Raw genomic sequence first — 11,195 nt, forward strand, 5'->3', positions numbered from 1 at the left:
AAATAAAGTCTGACATTTTTTTTTCCCATAATAAAGTACATTACATTATCTTTAATTTAAGATATATATAAAAGTGTTAGACTTTCCGGAACACTTTCAAAAGTGAAGTGTAAAAGTAAATTTTTTGTAAAAAAGTTGTCATTTTAAATCCTCCCTTGTGGGCAGATAAAGGGTTAAATTTATGAAAATAATATACTAAATAATAGGTAAAGACATCAAGCATCTATAAAAAAAAATTATATTGATTTGTTCATTTTTGAAAAAGTTATGCCAATTTTAAGTAAAAAAAATTGAAAAAATTTCGAAAATAGCGATTTTTAAATTTGTAATTTTTTTGGAGGTATCCCCCATTTACGGGGAACGAGGGAAATTTTTTCAATTTTTAAGGGTAATGTCTTCGACTAGATACGATTTGTTATCTTTTGACGTATCGTTGAAAGAAATTCGTTCGGTGAGAGTTCAGTAAAAGTGGTAACAGACACAAAAAAAAAAAACACATCATTGTAAAATTAATACCTTTTCAGCTTCGCATCGAAGCTAAAAAATGTTAAAATTAATCAATTTTAAAAATTGTAATTTTTTAAGGGTCGAGGGAAATTTTTTCAATTTTTTAGGGTAATGTCATCAACTAGATAAGATTGTGATATTTTGACGTAAACAAAAATGATAAATTAAGTTAATAAACTGTAAAATTTAAATATATTATCATAAATCCAAAAATGGTCCTTATAGTCATGCACCCATAAAGATAAAGATATATCTATTTTTCAGGAATAATATTTTTATTAATAGATTATTTTCTAGAGATATTTTTCTTTATATAATATTCGCATGGGTATAAAGAAAGTTTGGAGTGAAAAAATTTTTTTTCTGGCATTTAAATCATTTAATATTAAATCAATTTAAGTAATATTATATGTCGAAGTAATATTCACCATAAGTTGCAAGTAATTTTAACCTTAATACAATTTTATACTATTTTACTATATTAAAAAAACTCTTTAATTTTAATGGTTAGCTTGTCTGATTTAAAATCTATCTTTTGATTTAATTTCAGTCTTTAACTTTAACTAAAGTTTTAAGATCTGAATTTTAATTTAAAAATAAATTTACCTGGTAAATGGCTGGAGGCACCCATAGCATTTGTCCATCAGGGTGAATTAATACATTTGATTTATAACGAACCTCATAGTTACCATCAGCACTAGAAAAATAAAATGTTATAATGAAACAAATTTAATTCAATTATAACTCAACTATTTTTTCTCTTAAACAAAAATGATATTACCCAGAGATAATACTAAAGATAATTTTTAGAGAAGTATGAAATGAATTTTGCTAACTGTTGGCAATAAATTTGCCAGCCATAATAAGTAACAAATTCCACGATTTATTCTTAAAAATTTCAACCATTAATGATTTTAATGAACGTTTGGAAGGATGTGATATCCTTCAAAACCTATGTATGAAAACTTAAACGTGCCATAAGTTCTTACGGTAACTTACAAAGTATACTGACTGGATTCATTAAATCTCACATGTATATGATTGAGCTTTATGTATAATTAGGGTAAAATTTTTATTTAAACTCGCCCATCAAAAAAATGTTTGGTTACATGTCTGATGATAGTTATTAGACACAGATTAAATATCTCAAAAACATTAAAAATGTCAATATAAACTACTATACAAGTAGTATATGAGTAAAATGTTTCAAAATAATTATAGTTAATAAAATCAAGACAAAATAATAAAATTGCAATGTAAAAATTACTTGTATAAAATAATTCGAAATATATGAGAAAAAATGATATACTATATAAAAATAGAAAGGTTTTATTAAAATAAATTTTCAGTGTTTAGTTTTTTTATTTAATAATAAATTATTTCAGACACATTTTTATAAACAATTTGAGTATAATTTTTGTACCTATAAGTGAACTTATATATTTGTTAACTATTCCAAGTAATTCTTACTTGTTGAATAACACAATATCAGGCTTCCATACTTTATCGGGTGGTAATCTAAGTACTTGTATACCGCCATAGTCTGCTTCATCCCACTGTAATTGATAGTCTACCCATGTCTAAAATAAAAAACAGCTAAATCACAAAAGAGCTTTAATACTAATTTCCTTAATTCTATCTTGATCATTAGTTTTATGATTTATAAGTATAATATTCGAATAAATAAATATTGTAGAAATTAAATCTAATATGAAATTGACATACAATATTTCATATAGGAATTTTCACAAAGAAGTCATAAGAAATTATAACTTGTATGTTTCGTTACCTCTATGGCAATGGCTTATCAAAATTTAAGTATAGATTTATAGATAAAGAAAAAAAAAGAAAGTAAAATTTTTAAATTTAATTATTCTGACTTTTGTTAATTAATTATTATTATTAATTATAATAAAAATAATAATTCCACCGTTCCCTTCTTCCTTTTGGATATTCTATTTATAGAATAAATTATATTTATAAATATGATTTTTATTGAGTTACTCAATTGCAGATATGCCACCCTAATACCAAATTTATTTATAACTAAATAAAAATATACTTACCAATCTTAACCAAACGTTGGATTTCATAATTTGACTCTTCTCGTTCTAAAACAATTAACATTAAAATTAAGCGTAATTTATTTATAATAATAATAAATTATGACTACAATTCATTTTTAAAAAGGAAAGAAATGTATATATGGAAAATAGGAACCTTGTGCTAGGAAATTTTAGGGCTGTTTCAGACGGTTGACTGATAATATAAGTATATTAATGTATTAAAATTATTAATTTGTGTCAAGAAAAAACATTTTTAAAGAGCTTGGGAAGCAATCGTTATATTAGCTGCCCTGTTTGAATTTTATACATATATTAATAATATAGGATATTTTCTTAATTATATTATTTTTATAATTAATTAAAAAACTAAAAGTATTTGATTTGTAATTGATCTCAATATGATATTATTGTTATTAAATCAATGGAACATTTATTTATTAGTTGTCAAAATATTTACTTACCACATTGATGAGCTGTACGAATGCTAAGCCAAACTGTACATTTACTTTGTCAGTTATGTTTTGAACTGGCCTAATTAATTTGTTGTAGCCTCTGAAGAGATCTCTAACTAAACGCTCTTCGTCTTCTGAACACCAGCAACCTAAAAAATAATATTAAATTTAAATAATGCGTGGTCAAACTTTTTTAATTGCGTCTGGCATATTATTAAGATTATATTTGAAAACTTGATATAATCCCTTCAAGTAATGGGAGTAATAGTAGTAATAAGCTGAATAACAGGAAACAATTTTTGGTGACATAAATAACAAGTAGAGGATGAAGTGGATTAATTACCGTTACCAAAAACAGGATATAGCTAAAGGATTAAAATATCCTTAGAAGAAGTGAAGAGCCAACTATTTTATAAAAGGCAAACATTTAATATGCATTTTCAAACCGTATATTGTGTCAGTGAATTCAAGTAAACAAACTGTGATAATTAATGGTTAAATAAAAAAATCTAGAATTTATTATGATAAATTACACATTAAAAGTTTAAACATTTATGCTCGCATATTATAGGTGTTTCCATCATATATCATTTACTATAATCAATACTATTCCTAAAAAACTAATGTATTAATATTTTAAAGAGTAATATAAAAATCGTTTTTTTATGGTTACAAAATTCAAAAAAAAAATTAAAGGTTTATTCAGCATGGATTTTAAAAAGGGCCCAGGGTTCCGAGTTTCCATACATAAGTGGATGACTTTTTTTTTCTCATAACATAAAAAAAAAATTTTATATTAAGTAAATAGTATATATTTTTAATGTCATTTCGCACTCAATGATCAACGAAGAGACGTAATATCATACCATGTAACATATTTGTGTATCATAGTTTATTTACATATAATATTCAGTAGTACGATATGGTGTTATATTATCTACTCCAGTGGATTTTTGAGGAACGGATGCGTTCAACCCTAATGTCTTTTTCATAACGCCGAGATAATGTATATTTAAGATGCCCGCTACCAACAATCTTGATTATTCTTAATGTTTATAGTGTGAGGTATTTTCCAGGCTTATCTTTTATCTGCTAGTTTCTAATGTCATTAATATTTTATATTAAGTTTTTGTTTAAATAATGACGATAATAACATTTATAATTTGATTAACAAAACAAAATAAAAAAAATTGTTTATATTTTATTAAAATCCAGTTTGATCACGTAAAAAGAAATTAATAAGAAAAAAATGGCCAATTTCATTTGTTTTCATTTCATCATTGGGGAGGGGATCTAAATTAAGCATTTGCCCATTTTAAATTTTCATTGCAAATCAGGGCTGTTAAGTTATGCTAGGCGAAATCATACCGGGACATTTAAATGTAATCTATGAGACATAATAAAAATCCAAGTTTTAGTTATAAAAATAAAATTTTATTCGATAAGAAATTATTTTTACCTCAATAATATAGTAACTCAAAATGTAATATATAGTTAAGTTTCTATAACTATTATGATTAAAATGATATAATAAAATTTGTTACTGATTATTGTGATGGTGTCACGTTTTCATAATCGTGAGAATTATTTTAATAAAATACAGACAGCACATCCGCTGCCTGAGACTGGTGAATTAACAAATAATATTTATTGCCAAATCGGCAATAGGTGTAATTATTATAAAAACCCAATAGACCTGACCATCGTGGTCAGTCGACTCCAGTGCCTTGTGTCATTCATCAGTCTCAGTACTCGGTTGTCGCTGTCCGGCTTACTGTTTAAAGTAAAGTCTTTGTTTATTCCTTTTCTAACCTATATACTCTTTTCCTCGACATTTCAGAGTACTTGTGTCTTGCACTTCGTCTGCACCTCGTACTCTGTTATCTTTCCTCACCTGGTACGCCTAGTATTTGTGTCTTGCACTTCGTCTGCACCTCATACCTAGGTGTTACTCTTATTCTCCCTTCCCATAACAACAGCCTTTCGACACCCACAGCTAACCCGGAGTGTCAGCCGAGCACGGTGACTGCTGTACGACAACACGCACGTGAATACCTACACAGCAGGCACCACCTCCTCATATTCATCTTCGTACACACACTTACACTTTCACTCATTTACCTTAATTTTTTTTACTGTGTTACGACATTAGTCTTGTATGAGCATGAGAATGATTGAATTACTATGTATTTATTGAATAAAATGACATAATATAATTTTCTGTCGGGATATGAGTACGAGGGTTTTATGAGAAGATGTAAAATGTAGGAAATCAAAATACTGTGTGATCATTTATTAATGTAAATTTTCTGTGAAATATTAGTTTACCTTAATGATGTTGGGAACAAGGTTGAAAATAAATATACTTCGATTTTTTTATGAAATTATAATACTTGTAAAGCCACTTCTTGCACATGTTGAAAGATCATGAAGTCAAGAAGTAATGAGTCGAATTGACAGTTTTTGTGCCCTTTTATATTAAATATAAACAGATATCACTGTGTTAAAAGTAAAATATCAAACGTATTAAAAGTTTTATTTATTAAAAGTTAATATCAAACTATAAATACAGAGGACTCATGTGTATTTAAACTATGTTAAACGTTTTTATGATTTTATATATGCAATAACTTGAATGTAAAGTGTTATTTTTTTAACGGTTAAAACAATATGTTAGAAACCTATAAACTAGAAAAATGTTAAAAATACATTTTATATATGTTAAAATTGTAAAAAAAAAAGAAAAATCTAAAAGACATTCATTGAAAATATTTCTTTTATACATAATTAGATTAATGGTTTAATTATAGGAGATAAATCGTGAAGGAAGCGAGTGACTTTGTAAAATGATAGGCTAGTCAAAAGTTTGTATCATATAATATAAAATGACGCACCATTTTGTTTTTTTAATTAATATTCATTATGAGTTCATATAACATTGAAGAAATAGAAGTCAATAAGAAAAATTTACTTATTGGTGGCTAAGTGCAAAAAAGAGTTGAGTATAATTTTTCAATTTTGTTCAATTTGCTTAAACGATAAGAATATTTTTTTAATAATAATATGGTTAAAAGTTATTTGTATGCTTTATACATATAATATATATATTATATAATATCCTTCATTTTTCTGTACATTTTTATCAAATTCTTATGTTAAAATTAACAATAATAAAATTAAACATAAAATTGTTTCATTTGTTTGATAGAAAAATGTTCTTATACCTTATATTCAAATTGTAGTTTTCTATGAGAACTACTATAAACATGACCGATCCCAATAAAGTGCATAAGGAATTACCCACCCTATTTAAAAAATATTTCATAATTTTCATCGAAAATATTACATATATCCTACAAAAATAAATAGTCAGCCGATGTCAAGCATGTAGCCAGAAATTTTTATGGTAATGGTGGATTAAAATAGAATTTCACATTTTCCATGCAGTATTGTTGAGTTTAGCCTTGTAACAGTAATATTATTTTTAACATTTTTTGAGAAATGACTAGACCTTGTGAACCCTTACACATTTTAAGTTGAAAAAAAGCCCCGTATATACGTACGAAATAAAGTAGTTAATATTCCTCAGGACGAATTTATTATTGTCAATTTAATTTAAGTACCTTTTCAATTATCGTTCTAATTCAAATATTGCTCTTATTTTAGTTACAATAAAAAACTTAAAAAGTAATAAAACTTTAAATAGCTTCAATCTTTTAATATTACGTTAGTAAAAAGAATCGCTCCGTTATAATTATTTATTTCTCTAAAAATCTTAATGCATACAAAAAAACAGAATAATGCTACTTTAAAAAATACTTTAATTTTAAGAGCCACATTAATATATTTTTTATTTAATAAATTTTTGTACGTAATACTTTTGCATTAAATTTTATGTGTGTCCTTATGTATCATCTCCATAGTGATACCCAATAACACGTTATAATATACTATATTATAGTCTTAAGATAATTATTATTATTTTTTTTTTTTTAAGCCAGTAATATTACACAAAATAAGAAGAGAAGAGAATATGAGCACCATGGGGACACGCTAAGGACGACGTGGTGAACTTGGTATTGATTTCAACAGTCCCGCACGCGCTCGAGTAGAGACGCTCTGGCACGACTGTCGCAGGAGTCCAGCTCGTAGTATTTTAAAACACTTATTCCAATCCCAATAGACATTATTTAATCATACTTATTTTAACCACATTAATGTTAAATTTATAATGTTAAGAGCACATAATAACAACTTAATTGGTACAAATAACTACTTTAATGCAATTAGAGGACCACTCGCAAACACGGTACGAGGCAATTAAGTGCGCATTTACAAATGGAAAAACGGGTGATTTGCATGTTAAAATTTCATTCGAAAAATAATTTTATTTAAAATGTTATTATTTCAGAAATATTTTATAGGATAAAATATATAAAACTAAATACTAAATATTATAAATTATATTATATATAATATAAAAAAAAACATTTAAAAATATTATAACAATTACCAGTAGTATTACAGTTTGTATTACTTTAAAAATACAATTTCGGTAAAATTATTACATTGCCATCAACTTGTTGTTAAAAGAGTAAACATGATCATTCAAAGAAAAGATGAACTTTTATTTTATTTTAAATATTGATTATACATTAGACTATCTAAAATCTAAAACTCAATGTTAATTTTTTTCAAAAATGATTATTTAAATTTTTTTTGGGGGGGTCATTTAAGCTTTTTACAGCTTCTATTAATCGGTAACAGTCTTGATGTTTGCTGTTCCATCTATCATTTTTATATCTGTATTTATATCTGTAGTTATTCTATCTAACCAATTTGTCGAGGTCTTCCTATGAGGTGTTTGGCTGTTGGTTTATTAATCAGTACCTTTTGAATTATGCTGCTTTCAAATCATTTGTAGCGATACAACCATTCTAGGCGTTTAACTTTCAGGAATCATTTAATACTTTGTTTGTAAAAATTCCAAGTTAGTATTTGTCTCCTTTTGTAGTCTTCAATTAATTTGTTTCTTACAGGTCCGTATATTTTCCTCGGCACCTTTTTCTCAAAGATAAAGAACTTTTCCTCATCTTCTTCGGTTATCGACCATAACCCGCTTTTACTTTAAACTGAGGGGGGAGTTACTCTGCCATCGGACTTTGCAGAGTGTGCTGTAATTGCATATTTTAATCATTCTTATAAATTTATGTGGAATACCTAGAAATTCAGCAAATTAATCTTTATTTATGCTCAGAAAAGCCTGCTTAAAAACAACAAAATTCATGTTAAGTCCCTTATTATATTAATAGTATCTTTCTATAATTTATCGAATAGTAAATAAACGGTTTGTAGATGATTTTCTTCTAAAAAATTCGTTTTGGTATTCTCCAATAATATCAGTTGCATATTTTTCTAGTCTGTCGAGAATTGTTAGAGACCTATCTTTTAGCTTGTACCCAAAAGAAAGACTCCTCTGTAGTTTTTGTCTTTTACCAGATCTCCCTTCTTAAAGATCGGACAGATAACTGCCATATTGCAGTCCGTTGTTAGTTTTTCTTTTATCTTTAAATAATAAAAAACCTTATGTATTTAAGTTGTTATTTAATTGCTCGCCAGTTTTTTTAACTCAAAATCTATGTTGCATTCTCAGGATGTTTTATAATTTTTTAGAGTATTTATTATAGTTCTAAGTTCATCTAATGAAGATTCAGTAATTTCTGGTTTCGCTGTACGGTAGATTATTTTTTCGTTGTTGTTATTCTATTTATTATTTAAAATTGTCTTAAAATATTCCATGAAGTGTAGTACAGTTTTCTTAGTGTCTACTATAAGGTTTACCTAGTTATCCATCATTATTGACGATCTTGATTTATAACCTTTTTTTACAAACTTGGATTTTTCAAAAATAATCTAGGGTTTCTTTTGTATATTTTAAATTATATATTTTAAATTTATTTAAAATTCTAATCTTTTACCTATCTTAATATCTTACTAGCTTGAGATCTTGCATTTTAATAGGAATGTATGTTCTCATATGTAGCATTTTGTAATATATTGATTTTGTATTAATTGCGCTTCCTAATTTCTTTATGGTATTCTGAATTGAACCACTTATTATTTTTTATTTATTTACTAATAATGTATTGATATTAAGTGTAAGCTTACCAGTTTTATAATAGTTCTATATAAAGGCTCTCATCCGATTTGGGCATTGAAATCCCTCATTATTATTTTTATGTAATTTTTCGTAGAATTCACATTATATGCCCCTGTTTACTTCCTCAATTGGGGCATAACAGTTTATTTTCACAATATCCCAGAAATGGCCTTCCAATTTAGAATTGCTTAGACTATCGCTTATTGGTGTAATGTCATTTACATATGGTATTATTTCGTCACTGACCACGAACCCAACTTCATATTTATGTCTACCATTTTGTGATCCACTAAGAAAAACGGTGTAGTTCTCAGATTTTAGACTGATATTGCTAGGCCACCTTGGTTTTTGTAATGCTACAATTAGACGTTTGTATTTTTTTATTTGTCTGTTTTTATTGCACCCGGCTTTAATATGGTTCTTATATTCCATGTACCATGATTCTTAATTCATTGCTATCCTTTTTCCTTTTTTCATTTCGTGTTCTAAAAAGATTGTCTCGAGGCTTGTTTAAAACATTCACAACAAGTCGATTTTTACAAAGACTGGTTAATAGTCCATTGTTGAAACCCCAACCTGAAGTACCAGATTTTCCAAACCACAAAAGATCAAGAAAATAACTGTTGTAATGTAATGTTATTTTACTAAGTGGTGGAAACGCAGTTTTCCCTACATCAATGATTGAGGACCGTAGGATTGTAGTTACCCGTTACCAATTAAGGTAACCCATACGGGTGATTACTTTTAAGTAATAATTTTAATTATTTTACCCTCTATATGTATATTTTGGAAATTAATATTGAAAATTTATAAGTATTTATAAATATATTGACAGAAAATTTTTAAAAGAATTTACTTTAATGTTATGAATAAATAATGTTAATAATTTTATGAAATAAAAGATAAAATTTTCTGTACCTCGGGATATAATAAATTAAAATCCTATTTAAAAATATAAATTAATACATATACTGAAGAATTGGAAATCAATTTAAATTTATATATGACTATTAAAAAAATATAATAATTTCAAGTTTTTTTTTTATAAATAAAAATTTTAACAAAGTGTTTCTTGCGAACATGTATTTATAGCAACTAAAATAGTTTATTTACTGAAATTTTCTATATAATAAGACGTCAATTTAAAATAAATTCTTGTATCATTATTAAATTCTATATAACCTAAAAATTACAATATGAATTCATCGGATAAAATTGAAGATATAAAAGGAAAGGTTAAAAACGTACTACAGGATCAGTCAAAACCGTGGTTTGAAGTATTTAGATGGGCAGAACTACAAACGGGAATCCCAAAATTTCAGCTGTTGATTGCTGTTGTAATTTTGTTAATATTTGGCCTTTTTATAAATTTGTTTGCTACCGTGCTGAGTAATATAATTGGATTTGCATATCCAACGTACTTTACCATTGAAATTTTAGATAAGCACAATCAAAAATTAGAAGACACAACTCAAAATTGTATTACTTGGTTAAAATACTGGATGATATTTATAATGATTTTGATCATTGAATACTCATTCAGTAATTTTATATACCTAATGCCACTATATTATTTATTAAAAAGTATATTTTTAATTTGGTGCTTCATACCTCTTAAAAACAATGGTACTGTAATAGTTTACAACTCTATTGTTCAGCCATTATTTACTCAAGTAATTAATTCGATTGATTAAATTTTTAGTTTACTTTTATATCATTAAAAAACTATTGCAAAAAAATTAATATGTAATTATATCATTTATTTCCGATTGTATAAATAATAAATGCATAATTAATTTATTTGTATTATATATTATAAGTTTAACTGTAGCTAGCATAAAAATCAAAAGTTAGTGAATTTATAACGAAGTTTAGAGAATATTTTAAGGAATTTATACTGACTTATTAAAATAAAATGAAGTATCCACAAAATTTTGGAAAATCGGTTTTAGCTTCAATGCGAAGCTGAGAAGGTATTGGTTTTACTATGATGTGTTTTTTTTTTTTTTT

General features: G+C 26.2%; 1 protein-coding gene across 1 annotated transcript in view; it reads right to left on the minus strand.

Annotated features, from left to right (window-relative positions):
- LOC126896428 (acetylcholine receptor subunit beta-like 1) overlaps positions 1–11,195 on the minus strand; it is a 35,021-nt gene that overhangs the window by 8,743 nt on the left and 15,083 nt on the right. The window contains exons 2-5 of the mRNA XM_050669208.1: positions 3,035–3,174; positions 2,574–2,618; positions 1,978–2,087; positions 1,114–1,204 (exon numbers count right to left, since the gene is read on the minus strand). Of these exons, the coding sequence (XP_050525165.1) occupies positions 1,114–1,204; positions 1,978–2,087; positions 2,574–2,618; positions 3,035–3,174 (386 nt within the window). The remainder of the gene's footprint in view (positions 1–1,113; positions 1,205–1,977; positions 2,088–2,573; positions 2,619–3,034; positions 3,175–11,195) is intronic.

Source organism: Daktulosphaira vitifoliae, unplaced genomic scaffold, assembly GCF_025091365.1.
Source record: "Daktulosphaira vitifoliae isolate Bord-2020 unplaced genomic scaffold, ASM2509136v1 Scaffold_1, whole genome shotgun sequence".
NCBI lineage: Eukaryota > Metazoa > Arthropoda > Insecta > Hemiptera > Phylloxeridae > Daktulosphaira > Daktulosphaira vitifoliae.